The sequence below is a fragment of the Pantherophis guttatus genome, chromosome 6 (genome assembly GCF_059756535.1).
Source record: "Pantherophis guttatus breed Tessera chromosome 6, ASM5975653v1, whole genome shotgun sequence".
NCBI classification, from domain to species: Eukaryota; Metazoa; Chordata; class Lepidosauria; order Squamata; family Colubridae; genus Pantherophis; species Pantherophis guttatus.
This window is the reverse complement of record NC_142068.1, coordinates 80374082-80397477: the sequence shown is the minus strand read 5'-3', so window position 1 is coordinate 80397477 and position 23396 is coordinate 80374082. Positions and strand designations below refer to the sequence as shown.

Genomic DNA, 23396 nt, shown 5'->3' with positions numbered 1-23396 from the left:
TTCTTCTCTCCCCAATCAGGCGTTTTCCAGAGACAGCCCCGGTCGCTTAGCAAATGACGCGTTAGCCGCGCGCGGCCTCGCATGCGGCGTCCGAAGGGCTTCCCTGCTTCGATGTCTGTGACCGGCTGCGCGCGGTTGCTTTCTCGGCTCCCTTCGGGCCAGTTCCGTTGCGGATGCCCGCTGGCTCTCCGGAACCGGGGCGGCGGCGGCGGCGGCGGCCTAAGCCGGGCCTCTTCTCTCCCCGCCACTGCGAGAATCGCCTTCTTCGCTTCCTCCAATGGCGACGAGGACACGGGCGTCAAAAGCCCCGACACGTCCTTGTTCGTCCCTCTGCAGGTCTCCCCGCAAACCTTCGCCCCGGAGGTCGACGTGGGAGCCGAGCTGACCAGCCCGCTGAATAAGAGTAAGCCAGAGGAGGAGGAAGAGGAGGAGGCCCGGCCCGTTTTCCCGCGCTTTCCCTCTTGGCGGCGGCATTTCCAAGGGTTGCCGGGCAGGTCGTGACCGCATAATTTTTTATTTTTTTTTAATTTGATTTATATGCCGCCCTTCTCCGGAGACTCAGGGCGGCTTACAATGCTTTTAAGCAATAGCCTTCATTCTTTTGTATATTTTATACAAAGTCAGCTTATTGCCCCCACAATCTGGGTCCTCATTTCACCTACCTTAGAAAGGATGGAAGGCTGAGCCAACCTTGAGCCTTGGCGAGATTCGAACCTGCAGAAATTGCAGGCAGCTGTTCTTAATAACAGGGTGCATTAAACCACTGTACTACCAAGGCTCATTGTACTGTACTACCAGTCATGGGTGGCCGGTGCTGACCGAGGGTCGACCGTAACAGGAACAGGGTTGGAGGTCATCTAGTCCAGCTGGTCTAGATGAGAAAATTTTATTTATTTATTTATTTATTTATTATATTTCTATACCGCCTTTCTCCCGTAGGACTCAAGGCGGTGTACAGTCAAGAAAAATATAGACACACAAACATCATAAAATTGCTAATTAAAATTATTACTTTATTTTTTATTTTATTTATGTATTTATTTATTTATTTTATTTATTTATTAATTATATTTCTATACCGCCTTTCTCCCGTAGGACTCAAGGCGGTGTACAGTCAAGAAAAATATAGACACACAAACATCATAAAATTGCTAATTAAAATTATTACTTTATTTTTTATTTTATTTATGTATTTATTTATTTATTTTATTTATTTATTAATTATATTTCTATACCGCCTTTCTCCCGTAGGACTCAAGGCGGTGTACAGTCAAGAAAAATATAGACACACAAACATCATAAAATAGCTAATTAAAATTATTACTTTATTTTTTATTTTATTTATTTATTTATTTATTTTATTTATTTATTTATTATATTTCTATACCGCCTTTCTCCCGTAGGACTCAAGGCGGTGTACAGTCAAGAAAAATATAGACACACAAACATCATAAAATTGCTAATTAAAATTATTACTTTATTTTTTTATTTTATTTTATGTATTTATTTATTTATTTTATTTATTTATTTATTATATTTCTATACCGCCTTTCTCCCGTAGGACTCAAGGCGGTGTACAGTCAAGAAAAATATAGACACACAAACATCATAAAATTGCTAATTAAAATTATTACTTTATTTTTTATTTTATTTTATTTATTTTTTTATTTTATTTATTAATTAAAATTATTTTGGTGGTCTTCAGAAAAATTATTTGCATTTTTTATATTGCACTCAATCTATATTGCAAAGAGCCTTGGTAGTACCGTGGTCTAAAGCACCCTGTTATTAAGACCAGCTGCCTGCGATTACTGCAGGTTCGAATCTCGCCAAGGCTCAAGGTTGACTCAGCCTTCCATCCTTTCTAAGGTAGGTGAAATGAGGACCCAGATTGTGGGGGCAATAAGCTGACTTTGTATAAATATACAAAAAGGATGAAGGCTATTGCTGAGCGCATTGTAAGCCGCCCTGAGTCTCCGGAGAAGGGCGGCATATAAATCAAATTAAAAAAATAAATAAATCAGGGGTCCTCAAACTACGGCCCCTGGGCTGGATACATGCAATGAACACTTGTGTTACTGCAGAGAGTCTTCTCTTTGGGGTCTTTTTGTGTGGTTTGGAGGGGGGCAGAAATTCCCACTCGGGGTCTGCTTCGGCCTCCTGGTGCCGGGCTTTGGGTGAAGGCTGGAGGGAAGTGCCGCTGGTGGCGAAGAGCCGGAGGGCCTTGTTCCAGTGGGACTGCATCATGGCCTGGAACTGGCTGACCATCTCCTGGAGCCTCCAGGCGCCGGTACCTGGCCTTGCACTCCTGCAGGTCTTCCCTCTGCTTGGAAAGCCTATGCTCCTAGTCCTCAGTGAGGTGTTTCTGCTGAGCTTCCTTGTAGGTCAGATCCAATTTGAACTGAGCCAGATGTTTTGCCAACTCTTTCTCATCGTGGCTGCTTAACTCCAACAACTGCTTCCTGTTGGGGCCCTAAGGAGCCCAGGCGGGCAGACAAGGAGTGGCGAGTAAAGACTGGCAAGGCGCCCCTCGACATGAGTGACATCAAGCTGGCCATGCCCACCCAGTCACATGACCATCTTGTCACGCCCACCCATCCGGTCATTAGGCAGATCAGATTAGTGGTCCGCGGGATTTAAAATTATGAATTTAGTGGTCCCTGAGGTCCAAAAGGTTGGGGACCCCTGATCTAGTCCAACCTCCTGCTCACCATCCTTGAGCCTGGCTCGCTTTGGAGACCTGCTTGGGAAAGGCTGGCCTATGGGATGGGCCGGCCAGTACGGGTGGCAAGGGAAAGGGCTTCAGAGGAGGTGAAAAAAAAGCTCATCGGAGACAAAAAAAAACCCCAAACTGGGGCTTACCCGAGCAGTGATGGAACTAGACAGCAAAGTCATTAAGTGAGGACAACTTGAATATTAGGCTGGTCATCCTTAAAAGAAGGACGTGTTTTAGTGCTTTGGATCCAAAGGGTTAAAAAAGACATTTCGGAACAAATATGGGACACTCACATTGTGTGTGCCAGAGATGCCCCCTTGGCACCTTTTTCTGAGTTTACAGTAGTGGCCAAAATTGTGGAAACCTTTTGGGGAAAAGTGTATTTTCTAAAACTAGCTAATAACACCACTTTTTTTTTTCAGTAGTACCATAAAATTATATATTGATGGAAAGATAAAGAATGCAATGCAATAACTTTTATGAAGGATTTGCTATTAGAGTAGCAGTTACAGTATAAAGGAGAAAAGTGGAAACACGTAGAAAAAAGAAGATATGCAAAAATGATCCCCATGTCAGTTCATACTTAGTTTAGTAGCCTTTAGCCTTTAGCCTTACAATGTCTTTCCATGGAGTGAACCAAGTCTTTTAATTCTGCAGCTGTTATCATGTGAAACCAAGATTGAATTAAATGGGTTTTATTGCTGGGTCGCTTCTGACTAACAAGTTTCTTTAGTCGGCTCCATAGATTTTCAATTGGGTTAAGGTCTGGGCTATTCCCAGACCATTCCAGCAGTGGAGTAGGATTATCTTGAAATTCCAACAAAAAAAAGTGGTGTTATTAGCCATCAGCCCTCAAAAATACACTTTTCCCAAAAGGTTTCCACAATTTTGGCCACTACTGTATCAGAGCCGAGGTGGCGCAGTGGTTAGAATGCAGTACTGCAGGCTACTTCAGCTGACTGATAGCTGCAGTTCAGCAGATCGAATCTCACTGGCTCAAGGTTGACTCAGCCTTCCATCCTTCCGAGGTGGGTAAAATGAGGACCCAGATTGTTGGGGGCAATAGGCTGACTCTGCAAACCACTTAGAAAGAGCTGTAAAGCACTATGAAGTGGTATATAAGTCTAAGTGCTATTGCTATTGCTATCCTAACCGCGCGATCCTTAGGAAAAGAGGTGCTTGCAGACAGAATGTGATAGAGCGGGTTATAAGGCATGCTTTCAACATTTGCTCAATTCAAACATTTATTTTCCTGGAAAAATAAAGCTATTGTGAGAGACCAGAAAGGACAGAGCTCCTTTAAAAGATGCTGACGGGTTTGATATATATGGCTTTGTCTTTCCCAAGGATCCTTTTCTGCATTGGATCCAAAATGCTGCATATCTCCATTAAGTTTTGATAAAGATTCCTAACTCCAAATACGGATTTGTAATGAGAGAATTTGCATATTATAGTTTAATCATGAAAGAGTTAATCATTCCAACCATATCTTATTATAAGTCAGTGTGTTACTAATATAACGCGATGTAGTATATTTATAATAACATGGAAGAATGCTTTGTTGAACAAGAGAGAAAAACATAGTTACTTGGTTTCTCTAGTATTTTGTTTTAAATCACCATCCCACTGTCCTTGGTGTCCAATAAAAAGAAACTTACTTGCTAGATTCTGTAATTTCTTGTAAGAGGAAACAGCAGAAATGACAAATTTCTTTTAGGATTGAACTGAGGCAGTTTTTGTGCAACAGCTGCTTTCTTCCAAAGCTTTCTAAATAACATCAGAATTATTGAGGAAAAGGCTTCCCATGTATTGTTTGTTGATTCAGTAAGCATGATGCAGCCTATGTTTTGACTTCTAGATGAAGTATTGAAGACATTAAATAAATTTTGCAAGAGGAGAGAAGTTCAGAAACTGGCAGCAGAAAATGGACTGGATGGTATGTAATTCTTGGGGATGAATGAATGTTACTGGATATTTCTTCCAGTTGTTAGAAAACCACATGTTTAGATTTGATCTCTTTTTGCATATTAAATTCTAAGCTGGGGCAAGCACTGTTTTCTTCAATTGTGGCCTACTCTTACTGTCATTCCTTCCTCTTTGAGAACAAAGAGTCATTTGTGTCACTGGAATGGAGTGGATGAAGTTTTGACCTGTTTGGTGTTCGGCTCTTATTTACAAATTGGTTTCATGGAAGCTCTATGTTACCCTTTTGAGCCACGGTGGCACAGTAGTTAGAGTGCAGTATTGCAGGTTACTTCTGCTGACTGCCGGCTGCCTGCAATTTGGCAGTTCAGATCTCACCAGGCTCAAGGTTGACTCAGCCTTCCATCCTTCCGAGGTGGGTAAAATGAAGACCCAAATTGTTGGGGGCAATAGGCTGACTTTGTAAACCGCTTAGAGAGGGCTGTAAAGCACTGTAAAGTGGTATATACCGGTAAGTCTAAGTGCTATTGCTATTGCTTTTAAGCAGATCCTTCTTTTAAAGCTGGTCTTTTGTGACCAGCATTAAATATATTTGAATATTGCTTATAATACAAATGTAGTTTTAGGTTGTCAGGTTTCTAATCCGATTTGAAATGTCTTGAAGAGAATGTTAGTAACTAAATTCATTTGATTAGTCCTATTAAAAGCAATTACATAATTAAGTTTCATTGACACATGTTTTAAAATATTCTTGTTGATTCAGATTTTAGGAATTTTACATGTTACATGCAATACTGAACTTAGGTTTGTGTTTTTTTTTCTTTATAGCTCGTCTTTTTCATCAAGTATTTATAAGTTTTAGGAAGTACATTATAGAGTCTAGTTTTCTGAATCCTGATCTGCACATTATTCTCAATGATATATGCTGTGGTGCAGGTAAGTGGATAATAGAACCATCTGCAATCTTTTGCTCTTCAGATATATTTTATGGGGTCTGATCATTTCCCCTTTATCATGGCCAAATTTATCAGGTCACTTAGATGCCCCGTGTTGGAGATGACTGATGTTGGGAGATCAAAACATTTCATAAGCATCGTCTTTTTTAAAAAGTCTCTTATTTATATAATTGAATAATAAATATTATTAGATACACAGCTGTTCATGAATGAATGAATCAAACTTATTGGCCAGTGAATAATACAATTTTATAGCAGAAATTATAGTTAGAAGAAAAACTAAAAGCCAGAGAAGGCTGATTAAACTTACTTAAACCCTAATGTTTATCTTCTGTTTGTTTGTTTTGTTATGTTTAATTTGGAGTAGTCATATTTTCTGATAGTCATGTGGAGATACTTTCCAGTTAATTTTTAGAGGTGTGAAAAATTGTATGCAGACAGAAATTGTGTAGCAAACTACAAATACCCTAAATATGTCATTTGAATGTGGCGTACTTGTGATTTTTTTAAATGCATGTTTTTCCCTTTTATCCCTCAGGTCACGTTGATGATCTGTTTCCATTTTTCTTGCAACACTCTAAGCAGATCTTTCCTATGCTGGAGTGTATGGATGATCTACGTAAAATCAGTGATTTAAGATTGCCTCCAAACTGGTTAGATTTTTAAATCACCTATAGCTACTGTGTAATTATTATCATTTATATTTGTAATGAAACATATCAGATTTATAGGGGTGTGTTAATTAATGTAACTGGAATTATAAGGTGATTTTTACCTTTTTGAAAAGTTAGCTATTGGACTTGAGATTATGTAGCTTTATATTAAACATTTATATATTTTGACATTTCAATAATATGACTTCTCTGATGCTGGATACAGTTGGAGTAACTTCTGTTCAGTTAAGTTAGGTGTGCTTGAAATTAATGAGTGTAGGATTTCAATCCAGGTCTGGATTTACATGTTGCACTTAACCTGACATGGATGGCTTATGGCTTAGTATATTGTGTATGGCCTGTCACTGTTCATCAACATATTGTCACTTGGTGCAACATGCAAATTAATTTATATCTGATGCATATTCTGTTCAGAGTCTCATTTGAAATAATTACATATACACAATATATGTTTGGCTGTCTTAGCTTTAGTTAAAGTTTAGACATTTGAAAATTTGGACAAGTAAAACTGGCTTCTAAGCAGTTTCTTGTACTTGGGCTTAGTTTTGATGCAGAATTGCCTTGGTTCAACTTCCTGTACTGTTAAAACAGAAATACTCGTAAATAAGAGTACATAATTTGTTTACCACTTTTGCACTCAGTTTATTTGGTAAATTTTGATGGAAGTTATTTTTCACTTAAAATATTTCCAATAGATCAAACAACAGAAAAAAAACATAATGCCCTAGCAATCAGTGGCAATAATGAAATTTAATCAAGTTCAGAGTCTAAATAATGATGGCTTACAATCATAAGTATTTTTTTTTCTAAAATGTACTGAAAATGAAGTACTTAGAATACAGGCCATCCTCGACTTACGACCAGAATTGAGCCTAACATTTGTTTGCTGAGCAAGACAACTGATAAATGAATTTTGCCCCGTTTTATGTCCTTTCTTGCCAGAACTGTTAAGTGAATCATTGCAGTTGTTAAATTAGTAACATGATAGTTAAGTGCGTCTGGGTTCCCTATTGACTTATTTATTTATTTAATTAATTTATATTGCCGCCTATTTGCCCAGTTACTTGTCAGAAGGTCATAAAAAGATGATTACATAACCCTGGGACACTGCAACTATCATAAATACATAAATATGAATTTTGATCACAGGGCTGGGGGGGACGGACGGATGCTGCAATGGTCGTAAGTGTGAAAAACGGGTCATATGTCCCTTTTTTCAGTGCCATTATAACTTTGCACAGTCCCTAAATGAATGGTTGTGAGGATTACCTGCAACCAAAGATGTCTTCACTAAAAAAAATAAAAACATAGTATTTGAGAAATCGTGAAACTTACAGTAGAATAAAATTCTCCTTTTTTGAGGGCGGAGCATGTTCTTAGGAAGGAAATTCAGAAGACATGTAGTAGTGTCTTCTGAATTTAGTAATGTTGTGACATCACCAGAAAACATATTTGAGATGGAATTTTAACCTTCAGTTTCAAAACAGCAACATAAGTTCATTTAAACCTGACAAAATCTTAAAAGTTTTCTTGTGTAAACACTCTGAAAAATTGCCTTGTCAAATGTTACCACTTCGGTACTGCATCTTGGCTCTCAATATGGTATACTCCAGGGCAATGGTGAAATCCATTTTTTTTTACTACTGGTTCTGTGGGCATGGCTTGGTGGGGGTGGCAGGGGACGGATACTGCAAAATCTCCATTCCCACCCCACTCTGGGGCCAGCCAGAGGTGGCATTTGCTGGTTCTCCAAACTACTCAAAATTTTCGCTACCGGTTCTCCAGAACCTGTCAGAATTGGATTTCACCCCTGCTCCAGGGCAACAAAAAAGGATCTGGGGAGAGCTGTGTGTTATGCATCCCAGATGTAAGAAAAGACACAAAAGTGGTATTGAGGAAGAGAACAGCCTTGCTTTCTCCTTTTTTTCTCTTACCCCATTTCCCCCACCCCATTTTACCTAGGGGTGACTAATCCAGCTTGCTATTAAAAATCATCCTCCAAGTGTTACAGAGCTACACATTTAATGATGATTAAATACGAATTCATATTACTTGATTTATTTTTACATTTCTACTTATGCGTTCTAGGTATCCGGAAGCCAGGGCCGTTGAAAGAAAGATTGTGTTTCATGCTGGCCCTACAAATAGCGGGAAAACCTATCATGCAATCCAGAGATATTTAAAAGCAGAATCCGGAGTGTATTGTGGCCCTTTAAAGCTCTTGGCTCACGAAATCTTCCAAAAGAGTAATGATGCTGTCAGTATGTCATTGAATTTCCATCTGATATTGCCTTTGTTGCAGTCATGCTGTTAACATGGAACATTGTTGGTGGTTTTAAAAAATGTGTGTTGTCAGTCCAAAAACAGCTTATAAGGTGGAGTGAAAAAAACACAGTTTTTAGGGACAGTAGGTGGGTTTTAAGGAGAGCCGCGGTGGCACAGTTGTTAGAGTGCAGTACTGCAGGCTACTTCTGCTGATCACCGGCTGCCAGCAGTTTGGCAGATCAAATCTCACCAGGCTCAAGGTTGACTCAGCCTTCCTTCCTTCCGAGGTCAGTAAAATGAGGACCCAGACTATTGGGGGCAATATGCTGACTCTGTAAAACCGCTTAGAGAGGGCTGTAAAGCACTGTGAAGCGGTATATAAGTCTAAGTGCTATTGCTATTGCAGTATTTTTCAAGGGCATTCCTAATTTGGAATCTGCTAAAGATAACCCCCGCCCCCCCCCCAAAAAAGTGGATTTCAACTAATTGCATTGACCATTAGAAAGCTTTCACCACTGGACTGGGGAACATCCAATTGTCAGTGGTCTTCACTCTTTTCTATAATTTATTAATCCTCTCAGAAGTCTGCTCTGGAAGAATCCAAATCTTTCTGGACCATATTTTCAGAGAAAAAGAGATTTCTTCCACTGCATTCTAATAGTAGAAGTCTTTCCGGTGCAGGTTATGTGAATCCGTTATGTCACGTGACCACAGGTAGACCTCAGTTAACAACCACTTTCAGCAACCATTCACAGTTACAGTGAATGTACTTATGAATGGATCTTAAAATTACAGCCATCCCAGCACTCATACAGTCACATGAACCCAATCTGGGCGCTTGGCAAGTAGTTTGCACTTAGGGCGTTGCCACATCCTAAGGTCATTTGCGACCTTCTCTACTGCCTTGCCACAAAAAAAAAAAATCAAAAAAAAAATCAATGGAAAAGCAGGCAAGGAAGGTTGTAAGTCACTCTGGTAAGTCCCCCTCCCCCACACCTTTGGCCTCACTGCACTCACCACCCATCCACAGACCTTCCCCATCCAGTAGTAGCTACTTACACGGGCCATCGGCCTGCTTGCAAGCGTCCTGGGATTTGCAAGGAGGCCCTTGCTTAACGATAGCAGTGTTATTGTCCCTAAGCAAAGCACTAGTTGGATGCACACTTCACAACTGCATCACATAGTGATGAAAATTTCAATCCCAATTATCATTGTTAAGAGAGGATTATCTGTGGTTTTGTTATCGCCTTCAAGTGCTTTGTTGGACTGCATTGTTTATGTCTTCAGTGTTATATCATTGAGGGAAAAGTTTGTTTATTTATTTTTTTAATGTTGCAGAATGTACCATGTGACCTGGTTACGGGAGAAGAACGAGTCTGCATTGATCCTGAAGGGAGAGCAGCTGCCCATGTGGCTTGCACTATTGAGATGTGCAGCGTTAATACACCTTGTATGTATGCTTTTTTTAAAAAAAAATGTATTTAGTTTTGAAGTGCTTGTAATGTTTGTATACAAAATTGGCCAGAAGAGAAATTAAAATGAAGAGATGCCTGTTGTGGCCTGCCGGCGGCCAGCAGAGCTGGCAACAGAATCGGACAGTGAGGCGGTTGGGGAGGAATATGGGCCAGTCCTGGGGGCTGGGGAAAGCTCGGACGAGGGCTCTGCGTTGGAGGCAGAGAGGGAGCTAGACAGTAGTGAGGCAGAGGAACAGCTGGAGCCTGTTTCCAGTGTGCGCATGCGCAGAGCTGCCAGAAGATAAGAACAACTAAGAAAGCAGGGTCAACTTGAGAGTAAAGCCACACCTTGAAGGTGATTGGCCCCTCCCATAGGAAACAAAAGAGGAGTGAACGGGCTTTTGCAGAAAACAATTTTTTTTAAAAAAAAATTAAAATTTGATTTATATGCCACCCTTCTCCAGAGACTCAGGGCAGCTTACAATGCTTTTAAGCAATAGCCTTCATACTTTTGTATATTTATACAAAGTCAGCTTATTGCCCCCACAAACTGGGTCCTCAATTTACCTACCTTAGAAAGGATGGAAGGCTGAGTCAACCTTGAGCCTGGGGAGATTCGAACCAGCAGTAATTGCAGGCAGCTGGATGATAATAACAGGCTATTAGTCTGCTGCGCCACCAGTTTGTGGCGCAGAACAAACACCAATTTGTTTGTTCCGTGACTCTGAGAGACTCTATGCCATGTTTTACCTTATACTGCGTTTGGAAACTAGTTACTTGGCAGCTTTCCAAGCGAGATAAGGTCTCTGTTGATAAATATTCCTTTGAAAAACTGTTTGGATAGGCTTTGATGACTGTGAATGAAAGGAATTCACAGTTGTGTAAATAAAAGGGGTTTTGCCGGGACCGAGACTTTGCTTCCTGCTTTTTAAGGAAGCCTAGGTCAGAACAATGCCCATTTCAAATGCTTCATTATGGAAATGCCTCTTATTCCTGTAGTGAGAGTTTATGAATGTTACCAAACTTTTAAATTTGATAAATAAATGACTCTTTTATTCCATGCTGTTCTTTAAGATGACGTGGCTGTGATTGATGAAATTCAGATGATCAAAGATCCTTCTAGAGGCTGGGCCTGGACACGAGCACTCTTGGGTATGTCTTTGGAGAGTTTATTATTACCAAATGGTGTTACCTTAATCCATATTGTATATAATTCTCAGTGTAGTGTTCTAGAGCAATCTTCCCAAGTTTCAAGTTCTCCAGATTTGTTCAGAGTACATTGGCCAACACTTTCAGTCATGAAAAAAATCCCACAAGTTTGGATACCTTAGATAGTCTAAGAATTCATCAGATTCCAAAACTCACGAAGAACACATAAGAGTTACTTCTGAGTATCTATGAAGATTCTCAGTCATCCAGATCATGGTTGTCCCAAAGGTGCTTTTTCAAGAGGAAATTGGACTTTCTGGTTTTTCTTCGAAGACGTTTCGCTGCTCATCCAAGAAGCTTCTTCAGCTCAGAAAGTTCAGTTGCCTCTCGAAAAAGCATCTTTCGGATTACTTCTGAGTAGTTTATTGTTGTTTGCCTACCAACAGAATCTTGCCAGACTAAAACAATCAATCTGCATAACTATAGATATAGCCTGAACTGCTAGGGCGGTGCATCTTATCTCTCTTATTATCTAGCAGACAATCCAAGCTCCGCTGCCTTTTTGCCCCCTGAGGAAAAGCTCTTCCTCCTGGGACTGCATTCCACCACAGAATGGCTGGCTGGGGAATTTTGAGAGTTGGAGTCCACGTGCCTTAAAATTGCTGAGGTTAAGAAACACCACTATAGACAAAGCATTTTGTTCCGTGAAAATAATTCTGTAATGCTTGCAACATCATTATTTTGTTCAGGACTTTGTGCAAAAGAAATCCATGTTTGTGGCGAAGAGGCTGCTATTAACTTAGTGATGGAGCTCATGTATACTACAGGGGAAGAGGTTGAGGTAGGTGCTCTGCTTCGCTCTCTATGTCCAGGATAAGTAAGGAGGCCCAGTGGGTGGAGCTGCAGGGAAATTGTCTGTGTGTGTTTGTGTGTCATTTGTTTTCCTGGAGTTTGGGAGGTCATTTTATTTATTTATTTATTTATTTTATTCAATTTGTATACTGCCCTTCTTCTAGTGGATTCAGAGCGGTGCACAGCCAGAACTAAAACACATACCAATACAAAATTTAAAATTATTAAAAGAATTACATACTTTGGCCCAAATTTAAAACAATTCGAATTAAAACCCATTGACAGATTAAAAGCTAAAAAACTAAAAAGGGGGGGGGGGGTTAAGTGTTTTTCAGTCTTTCCCTTTTTTCTAAAATATATCTTGTACTGTAGGGCTTATACTATGGTGTTAATGTGTTTCCCACTCAAAGTAATGGTAATTATATTTCTGATTTTGAGTAATGATGGACAGAATGGAGTCTTAGGGTTGCAAAAAAAAAGTGGCTCAGGATCTTCCAACACCTTTGGAACCTCATACAGTCCCAATTTAGTGTGCAGACTTCTTCCAGTTGCTTTTCCTTAAGAGAGAAAATAAATGAAGTATATGAAAAGTCATCCCCTCCACCAACAGTTTGTATCCTTAAAGCTAAATTGCTGGGTGATATTTACTGTATATGCAAATTATACAGTGTTTTTAGACCACAGGTGTCAAATGTGATCGCGTCATGTGACGTATTGCGATATTTTTTTTGCCATTGTGGAGCCAGGGTGGGTGTGGCCTGCGTGTGATGCATCTGGCCCACGGGCCAAAAGTTTGACACCCTTGTTTTGAGCCATGGTGGCGCAGTGGTAGAGTGCAGTATTGCAGGCTCCTGCTGACTGCCAGCTGACTGCAATTTGGCAGTTCAAATCTCACCAGGCTCAAGGTTGATGCAGCCTTCCATCCTTCCGAGGTCAATAAAATGAGGACCCAGATTGTTGGGGGCAAGAGGCTGACTCTAAACCCCTTAGACAGGGCTGTAAAGCTCTGTGAAGCGATTATAAGTCTAAGGGCTAAGTGCTATTACTGTCTTAGAGTCTTATTTTATTTTCTCTATATTGGCCACTATTGAGAAACATCTAGAAATGTAATTTAATTTATATGATTTTGAGGTTACCTCACTCCAAAAAAAATCTTGAGTTCTGAAATTCACTTAGAAGTGAAACCCACAAAGGGAAACATGGTTCTCAAAGCAGCAGTTTTTATTAACGACTGAAGCAGAAAGTAATTTCTAGTGAATATACAAGTTACTTCCCCCCAATGTGCTGTCTCCTTCCCTATCCAGCCACTAAGAAAAGCCATTCACCAATTGTTGAGTCCCATATTTGTTTCCTTTGATGTCAACACCTCCATTTGTTACAAAGGTGTTGCTAGATGGCCTGCTTAGGATGAGGAGCTAGTTAAGAGTCCTTCGCTTTTAGTAATTGTTCTTACAGCCTGTGATCAAGTTCAAGCTGAGAGTCTTTTAGGGTCAGAGGTTGTCGCCCATTCAGAACCCCTTGACTAACCAGTGTCTTTTGTTCAGTATTATTGTGTTCTAGTTATGGCTATAAACAATATTGTATGTTTATAGGTGAAAAGGTACAAAAGGCTTACTCCCATCAAGGTTCTGAGTAAGGCTCTTGAATCCTTGGATAACCTTCGCCCTGGAGACTGCATTGTTTGTTTCAATAAAAATGACATTTATTCAGTGAGTCGGCAAATTGAATTCCGGGGCTTGGAATGTGCAGTCATATATGGAAGTCTTCCACCTGGTACATATTCTAAATATTTTGGGGTGAATGATAATGTGGGAAATACTTCTCACTGTAATTATTATTGAAAAGTAGAATTGGTAGGGTTGACCTTTGTTTACTAAATTGTTCAATATTTCTACATCTGATAGTTTAGGTGTATTCTTTGTTTCTTTATCTTTGGAATTTTGTAATGTTTACATCCACTATTTGTTTCATTTATTGATTCTTGAATTAACTGCCCCTTATTTAGCCAGCAGCCACTTGAAGATAATAACATGCACCTCAGAGTATTCCTTTTGTTTTAGTTCCTTCTTTAAAAAAGTTCTCTATTACTGTGTATGAATTGTATTTTCTGAATGGGTTGACATAATTTTCTCTCATGGAGATTTGTATAGATAAGCAGAATGACTCCTTGTAAGATGTAAGAGAGAAACACCAGGGGTATATCACTCTAGAACATCTTTATTTCATGCTAGTCCAAAACCATACTAGAATTAGAAAATATTCCCAGAAGGCATTTAGTTCAAGTTCCTATCAGTATAAACATTTTCCTACTATATATTGGGATGTGCAGTGGTGAAATCCAAATTTTTTACTTACCGGTTCTGTGGGCGTAGCTTGGTAGGCGTGGCAGGGGAAGGATACTGCAAAATTTCCATTCCCACCCTATCCCAGGGGAAGGATACTGCAAAATCCCCATTCCCTCCCCACTCCTGGGGCCAGCCAGAGGTGGTATTTGCCGGTTCTCTGAACTACTAAAAATTTCCGCTATTGGTTCTCCAGAACCTGTTAGAACCTGCTGAATTTCACCCTTCGGCATGTGGCAACATTTCCTCTGTTTAAAAAGTTTTTAGAAAATGACTTTCTTTCCTCGGCTGTCTCTTCCACAGACAAACAGACCAGCTTCTCCTATATTGCAATATTTTTCTTAATCTGAGGTCATCTTAAAGAGATATTAGTAGTATGAACTGGCAGTTCTTTGTGGCTTGTTGCATAGCCACTATAAATTCAATAATTTGAGAACATTTAGTTATTAGAAACACGTAGTGCATAAATGTACGTATGAGTGTACGTGGACACCACCAGACAGATACTATCTCTGTGCAAATGCAGAAGATGTGACATACTTTGTAGTCGCATAGCATAGCTGGCCCTTATGCAGTTTTGGATGCTGCATTCTTTCCACCATCTAATTAAAATGTCAGCTTCAGAAGGGAATTTTTAAAAAGTAAATATTATAAATCTTAAGTAAAAGTAAGTATTCAGATCCTTTTTGTATTCGGGACTTCATCCGTTGTTCTGATTGTTTCAGGAACAAAACTTACCCAGGCAAAGAAGTTCAATGATCCGGATGATCCGTGTAAAATCATGGTTGCCACAGATGCAATTGGGATGGGTCTCAATTTGTAAGTACATTAGATAAATTAAAAATGATCTCTTAGTGAAGCCAAAGTATTGATAGAACCAGAAAGAGTTTGATAGTTGTAAGGTTCCTCTTCACCAACTGAGGAAGCCAAGAGCTGTGAGATAGTAATTGTATTGTAATGTCCTTACTTGGGTGGGCTTCCTTTACATTGCAGATGACCCTGTGGAGGCTTCAGTATTGGGCAGAGCTCTGTTACCTCCCTCACAGTCCCCTAGCAACTTTTCACAATTTACATTTTTGGTTGGTAGTTACGTTAGCTCGGCTAGGATCACATTTGGAGAATCACATTGTTGCAGGGGTCTGCAACCTTAAACACTCAAAGAGCCATTTGGACCTGTTTCCCAGAGAAAAGAAAACACTGGGAGCCACAAAAATCTTCCCATGCCTGACTATTTCTTGAGCGGCCACAAAACTAGCATATGTAGTTGAATTAAACATTCTGTCTTCTTCTGAAACTTTTCTTTTCTTGGATTTATCCATGGTTGGCCTACCGGGGGTTGAAAAGCTCAATAAATTGCGTGCCGGTGGGTGTCACACATTGGCAGTTGTGACGCATATTTTGAGTGACGAGCTGCAGCAGAGAGGTGAAAGAGCCACATGCTGCTCCAGAGCCGCAGGTTGCTGACCCCTGCATTGTTGTCATGCAACTATATTAATTTGTGTGACTTTGGTGTTCGTTATCTTTATTCTAGGAGCATAAAAAGGATCATTTTCAACTCCCTAATAAAACCACAAATCAATGAAAAAGGAGAAAAGGAAATAAATAAAATTACCACTTCCCAGGCACTACAAATTTCAGGCCGAGCTGGCCGATTTAGTTCTGCATTTAAAGAAGGGGAAGTTACTACGATGTATGCAGATGACCTCATTCTGCTAAAGAAGATTTTGAGTGAGCCCGTGGATCCTATAGAGGTATATTAATCAACAGACTGAGCTTGTTAAATTCGTTTTACGGTTCTTGGATAATGAGCCTGCTCTGAATGTGCAACACAGTATAGGTCTGTGAGGGTGAACCTGTGGCACACGTGTCAGAGATGGCACGCAGCACCCTCTCTGATGGCACGCGAGCCGTCACCCCAGTTCACCTCTGCCGCACATGTGCGCGTGCCTCCCGCCGGCCAGCCGCTCTTTGGGTCTCTGCCGTGAATGCTGCAGAAATAGGAACTGAGCACCTGTTTCCTGAACAATATAGAAGCACCTGATTGGACATTTGCAGATAAATCAGGGGATTGCTAGGGTGGGGGGCGGGGAGAGGGAACTTTCCTTTGTGCCATTTGCACAGGAAAGCCTCAGATTCGGCTTACGCTACTTCATTTAAACTTCGGTAAAGTATACTCTTGGCAAAACAAATGGCCAGGAGTCTTTCTTTGCTAGATGACTTGAGTAGGACGGCTGACGAGTAGCTTTTTTAAACACTCATAAATTTGAATGATTATTAAATAACCAACTGTAAGTAAAGGACTGCCCGTAAGCACTAAATAGATATTCTGCTACTGTCCTATAATTCCCTTGGGATTGTGGGTTGAATAGGCTCAGGGAACCAGTTGAGAAAACCAATGTGAATTGGAATGCAATACTTGCAGATGAAGTAGGAAAACTTCCATCAACAGAACACGTTGAGAATGAGGACATTTCCCTTTGTGGAAATTACGGCTGCTTTTTATCTAGAGGTGTGCAGAGTATTTGAAAGGTGTATCCCAAAACAGAGAGGAGCAGCAACAGGGGTCTCCTTCAGGTCTTTAAAGCAGCCCCATAATTTGTAATCCTTACAAGCAGTGGTGGGTTTCAAAAATTTCACTACTGGTTCGGTGGGCGTGACTAGGTGGGGGCATGTGACTGAGTGGGTGTGGCCAACTTGACGTCACTCATGCCCACACCCACTCAGTCACATGGCAACACCCCCACCCCCAGGCATGCCGACAGGAAAAGGTAGGCAAATTTTTGGAATTCTACCCCCGCCCTCCCTTTGCCAGTCGCCCCTGTTTCCCCTCCTTTAGTGGCCCCGGTCCTAGCCCCACTTCCTCCCCCACCACCGCCTCTTTGTTCGGGCTGGTCCAGAGTCCAAAAGGCAAGCTGACCAGTTTTCAGCGGCCTCCAGCCAGCCACAGCTGCTGGAAAGCGGCTGGCAAAGAAGCCTCTTTGAGAGCCACTTTTCGGCTGTGGCAGCTGGCCACAGGCCACCAAAAATTACCAGAGGTCACAGAAAAAGCTTCTGCCATCGCCACCATGTTCTTTGCGCATGCGCATCCCATTGGACTTGCAAGGCAATGGGATGCGTGTGCATGAACATGGCGGTGATGAACATGATGGGCGGGGTGAGCGAGTGACGACCGGGGGACAGGTTCGGGGGTGTGGCCAGCTGGCCATTGCTACCGGTTTGGCAATCTTGACCAAATTTCCACCAAAGGTTCGTGCGAACCGGCTGAATACCAACTGCTTACAAGGCTGCAGGGTTGCATGAGGTTTAGCCAAAAATGGCAAGATGGCGGCCACACTGATATGATAGAAGCTCTGCCTGGTTTTATATGTGTGTTATAGTTGCCATTTTAATGCAACAAATGCTAAAAACTTCATAAATTGTGGAAAAATGACGCTCCCTTTCTTTCTTTTCCCCCTCCAGGCTGCTGGCTTGCACCCCACAGCTGAGCAGATTGAGATGTTTGCATACCACCTTCCAGGAGCCACTCTGTCAAATCTCATTGTAAGAATGGAAAAGCCTTTTAGCTTTACCTTTACAGCAGGCAGCTGTTCGAGTGCTGCTTTACATAAGCTGGGACGTGCTAGGTGTTTTAGGCTCACGTCATTTTCTATCCACGCAATCTTCCCAAAACGGGACTATATTTATCTTGGTTTTTGCAGCTGACTAAAAGCCAACAGCACAGATTCAGTGCCAATTAGAACTCGTGACCAGTGGATGTGTGTCAGGAATGGTTGACCCTTAGGCCATACACAATCCTGCCACCTTATGCATATTGCTTCCAGAACTCCCTTAAATCACTTTTTCTTGCAGTTTCCCCTCCTCTAAATTACATGCAATAAGATTTTGATAGACTCTGTGTGTCCTGAATTTATTTTTTATATAGAACTACCTTTTTTTTCTTCTGGATTAAACTCTTACTGTAGTCAGAGTTACATTTTCCCCCAGAGGCTTAACACTTCTAATTTTAAGTGATGGTTTTGTTTTATCTAGGACTGGGACACCCATTGGGTCTTCATTGCATCTGCTGGACTTTCATTCACTTTTCTTTCCAAACTGATATCTAAGCCAAATAGCGCTTTCCACATTCAGAAGCCCCTAACGCTGGCAAGATTTAATGCCTCCCACCACTTGTGGGAAATTATGGGGGTTTCCATTTGAACGAAGGGTTACCCCTGTAGTGAGGCAATTCCTGATACATTAACCCGTGTTTTGCCATATTGCTCTCATGAGAAAGATGCCTGGAAATGCATGAATCCATTTTATTTGAGCTTGTTAACTCTGTAGGAAATGGGATAATTATTAGATTTTACTGTGGTTTTCCTTATGGTCTCACAAGGTTGCTTTCTGTTTTGGGGAGATGGGTTTGGGAATGGGTGGATTGGTTGTTGTTTATTGACCTGATCTATAAAGGTTAGTGTAATAAAATATCTACTCCGCTTGTCCACATGTATCAAATGGCCTACGTTGGATCACTGCTTTCCTGGTCACTTGTCAATAGACCCTTCCTTCCTACTCATCAGAAATAAACCTCTTCTTAAGTTTAGCCTGCCCACAGTAGCTAACTACACGGCATCTTTGCATTCTGGCTTTGGAATGATACACATTCTACAGATCTCACCTTTTCATCCACCATAAAATACATTTTTTTAATGGGAAAAACTTGTGGAGGAAAGAAAACACTAAAAAGTGTACGGCAGGGGTGTCAAACTCGATTTCATGGAGGACTGCTTCAAGGTTGTGTTTGACCTCGGGGAGGGGGCAGGGGGGCTGTGGCCAGCTCAACATCACTCGTGTCGGGGGCGCCTGTGGTGGCCTAAGTGCTCTGCCAGTGAAAAGGGGCTCTTGAGCTCTGTTTTCGGCTGCAGTGGTATCCTGCAACCGTCTGCCAGCAAAAACAGAGATGGGGAGGGCTGCTTTCAGCCCTCCCCAGCTCCATTTTCACTGGCAGAGGCACCGCAGGTCGGTCCTTTGCTGTTTATAGGGCAGCTCCACAGGCCAGTTCTAAGCACCTTGCAGGCCAGATCTGGGCCCCAGGCCTCAAGTTTGATGCCCCTGGTATTCGGGAAGGACCAGATTATAAAACACTTGAGTAAGAGAACCAGGTTTCTGATAATTTTGTGAGGAGGGAGGGATTGGAAAAGAGAGTTTCAAGTTTACTGGTCTACGAATCTTCAAAAAATTTTTACAGAGCTGGGATTTTGTCTAATGAATTATTTTTTTAAACAGGATATTTTTGTGAGCCTCTCTCAAGTTGATGGACTCTACTTTGTCTGCAATATTGATAACTTCAAATTTTTAGCCAAAATGATTCAACACATTCCACTCCATTTGAGAGCAAGATATGTATTTTGCACAGCTCCCATTAATCAAAAGGAGCCTTTTGTGTGCACCTCGCTCTTAAAGGTAACTTGCACCTGTGTTTTATAATATTTTTAGTTTTTTAGCATATTTCCCTGGAGGAGCCTATCTAAGCTCCCAGTATGCCCGAACAGTAGATATGCTTGTATTATATGCATGTGTGTGCTTTGTTGTAGTGGATCAAGATATCCCTGGCAATGACCTCTCTAGCATAATCATTTGGTGGAGCAAGGAGATTTCCTAGTCTTATTTACCAGTTTAAATACATCTTTCCAAAATGTTCTTTTTTTTGCTTCAGTTTCCTAAGCAGCAACTGCAAAATCTCTTTGTCGGGGACAACTTTCGTAGATTTCATTACAACCATAGAAGTGGATTGAGTAATGAACAGCTTGCCCTGTCTCTGATTTTATGTTTATAGATTTGATTGTTTAGTTGAGAATAGAACGCAACCCAGCATAATTTGTTGATTCACATATTCGCCTATATGTGTGTGAGATCAGATACTGTTTTTGCACTAATGGGGAAAGACATTACTGGACGATCATATAACCCACCTTAGTTTCTCAGAAATTGAGTGTTGGCTAAGACACTGCATCAACTGAAAGGCCAACTATAACTGCTAATGAGGATTAGCAGATTAGATATCTGATTTGATCTCTCAACTGACAATTTGAGCAAAGTTTCTGTTCCACGAAGCATAAGAAATTGTCAGAAGCTTTCTAGAAAAGCAAGACGGACAATTGTTCCCGGTTTTAGAAGGATTGGAACGTTCACCGTTTTCTTTTTCTTCCAATGTCTAAGAGAACATACTAAGAGAAAGGAAGTATTTTGCTGATCCTTTGAAAAACTTTGAAAAACTGTAAAGTGTTTTGCCTGTTTATTTAAGTTCATGTTTGGGAATTGCTTTCCTTGCTTGCGCATGGTTGTTGCAGAGAGTGTTTGGCGATGTGAGGGCATTGCCGTGGAAATATTGTTTGGCCTAATTGTCTCTTTTTGTGTTCCAGTTTGCACGGCAGTTCAGCAGGAACGAACCTGTGATGTTTGATTGGCTCTGCCGACATATTAACTGGCCCCTGGTCCCACCCAAGAACATCAAGGACCTTGTCCATCTAGAAGCCGTTCATGATGTTCTTGATCTATATCTCTGGCTGAGGTATTGGAACGGAAGATTGGTTCTCCCCTCCCCCACTTCTTAAGGGGCCAGTTTAGGAAATTGTCTTCTGTTGGGAGAATCTGCCCCAATGATACACTTTTCCTATGATAATATATAACTTTACAGTGCTGCAGGGAACTTTTTTGTGTGAATATCCATCTTTGCCAAAATGTCTGTGACATCTGTCTCTCTCCAGTTCCTATTCTCCAGGAATAACCCCCGCTGGACTCTTGATTCTTGAAGAAAATAGGCTCTTTTGCTCAGATTTATCCCATCTTTTATGCTAATCTATACAGTAGTCCCCATTTAGCAACCATACCAGAACTGCCAACTTGGTCTTTACTTAGTGAAACTGTGACTAGTTATGGTTTTACTTCAGCTTTCCCTTTGCTTTATAGACTTGCGAAGGTTGCAAATGCAACGACTTGTCATAAAATTAGTTTTTCTTCACCATTGTAATTGCAAACGGTCGCTGAATGAGTCAGTCGCTAAATGGTACCTGTACAATACTTAAATTGTCAAGCTTTTCCTTTATTTAATTTTGAAACAAAATATTGCATGCCACAACCCTATTGTTGTAGACTTTTGAGAGGACAAATACAGTTGCTTGTATTAATGAGCTAAGGGCCTAGGACCCACATTTTTGTAACTTTGGAGTTTGGTCAGTACTAAATTCTGTCAAGTGATGCCCCCCTAATAAAGTATTTGTAGACCCATAGAGAAATGATTTGATTTCCCAAGAACTCCCATTCTCAAGTTGACTCTACACTTGTGTGTATGTGTTTTTTTTAAATACAGTTACCGGTTTATGGACATGTTCCCAGATGCTGGACACGTGAGGGCGATTCAGAAGAAACTGGATGACATCATACAAATCGGAGTGTTGAATATTACGAGACTGATTCAAGCTTCCCAAGTCACTTCTGAGGCAATGGGTATTCCTGTTGAGAGCCTCAGAACTGACGACAGGCTCCCGCATGGAGAAATGACAGAGATTTCCACAAACAAAGAGATGGCCCCCGGCCCCCGCAAAGCAAGAGGACCTAAAGCCAGGAGCTTACAGTCTGCGGACGCGCACTTGGGCACCCTGGGCCAGATGAAGGGTCCTCTGACTGAAAGACTAATACAACAGGGGCTCCTCAGCAAGGAAGTGCTGAAGCAGTTGGAGAAGGAATGGCTCGCTCAGCAGGATGCTCATCCTGAAGTTAATGAAAACAGGAGCTCAACCAAACACAAAGAAAAAAAGAAATGAAGTGACGCCTTTGCTTAAATAAAAAAAAGTAGTTTTTTAAGTATTTGTGTTCTGATCTTACACAGAATTTTTAAAAATGTCACTACAAACGGGGAGATCTGTGAGTTTTGGGCATCTTCATAAATGCAACTTCACCAGAAGCCAACAAAACTGCAAGGGATTTTCATCTTAAATTGAAATGAGAGATCAGAGAGCACGACTATAATAAGGAGAAAAGGAGAAGTTAGGTCTCAAACCACTGAGGGATTGCAATGTGGGCATAATACAGGTAGTCCTCAACTTACGACCACAGTTGAGCCCAAAATGTATGTTGCTAAGTGAGAAACTTGTTAAGTGAATTTTGGCCCTCTTTATGGTTCATCTTACCACATTTGTTAAGTGAATCATTGCAAAGCTAGCTGAGGAACTCTGGGAGTTGAAATCCACAAGTCTTAAAGTCTTAAAGGTTGGAGACTCCTGATGTAAACTCCAGCTAGGAAATTCTGTCAAAAGAGCCTAAATATTGCTTTAACATTGACTGGTTAGCACTGAGTCATGTTTGGGCTTGTTCCATAACAATGGAGCTTAGCTCATTATTGCTTCCTCAGAATACATAGTTCAGCAGATAAAAAGCATTTTAAATGCTAATATATAACTTGACCAGAAATCAGATTAGTAGACTGGCCACTTGGTTGATACCTACTTTGGCAGAGAAATCGGCATTTTTAAAGTCTTCCACATGAACAATTATATTTGGGGGTGGAGGGAAATACTTTTGAGGGGGAAATCATAATTATACCTAATAAAGTCCTCTGCCTTTTAAAAACACTTTCAGACTCAACTCAGTATGTAAGTTTGAAACAAAAATTGTGTTTGTGATCTTTATCAAATGTTTTTAGTATGAATGCATTTAAATCCAGAAAAAAATTCGGAGATTTTTGAAAATTATGCATGTTTTACTGTATATATGCATATAAAATGAGGGTGTGAAGGCAACTCTACTCATCAATTACAATTGAGAGAATTTCCACTTTCAGGAGCAATCTTAAACTGGTAGTTTTGTGACATTAACCCCTTTTAAATTTTGCTTTGGATTTCTGACAAGAAAGCACGTGGGCTGTGCAGTTGGGAAATATAAAACGAAAGCTTCGTATTCCAGTTCTTTTTAAGAACTAAAATGCTAACTCTCACATTTCTGAGATTAGCATTTCATTCATGAAAGGTTTCCCACAGTGTCTCCATAGTAACATCTATAAGCCCTTTGAAGTTTGTTCAGGTGATCTG

The 23396-nt window shown here is 40.8% G+C and overlaps 1 protein-coding gene across 1 annotated transcript; it reads left to right on the top strand.

Annotated features, from left to right (window-relative positions):
* Window positions 1–15: 15 nt before the first annotated feature.
* SUPV3L1 (Suv3 like RNA helicase) lies at window positions 16–22940 on the top strand. Its single transcript, XM_034438642.3, has 15 exons — window positions 16–403; window positions 4575–4652; window positions 5468–5575; window positions 6134–6248; window positions 8358–8526; window positions 9873–9984; window positions 11063–11140; window positions 11887–11978; window positions 13582–13762; window positions 15057–15150; window positions 15863–16082; window positions 17791–17871; window positions 19597–19773; window positions 20733–20881; window positions 21680–22940. Exons 1-15 carry the CDS (start codon window positions 82–84, stop codon window positions 22131–22133), a joined length of 2430 nt encoding a protein of 809 aa, XP_034294533.2. The 5' UTR covers window positions 16–81; the 3' UTR covers window positions 22134–22940.
* The last annotated feature ends 456 nt before the right edge of the window (window positions 22941–23396 follow it).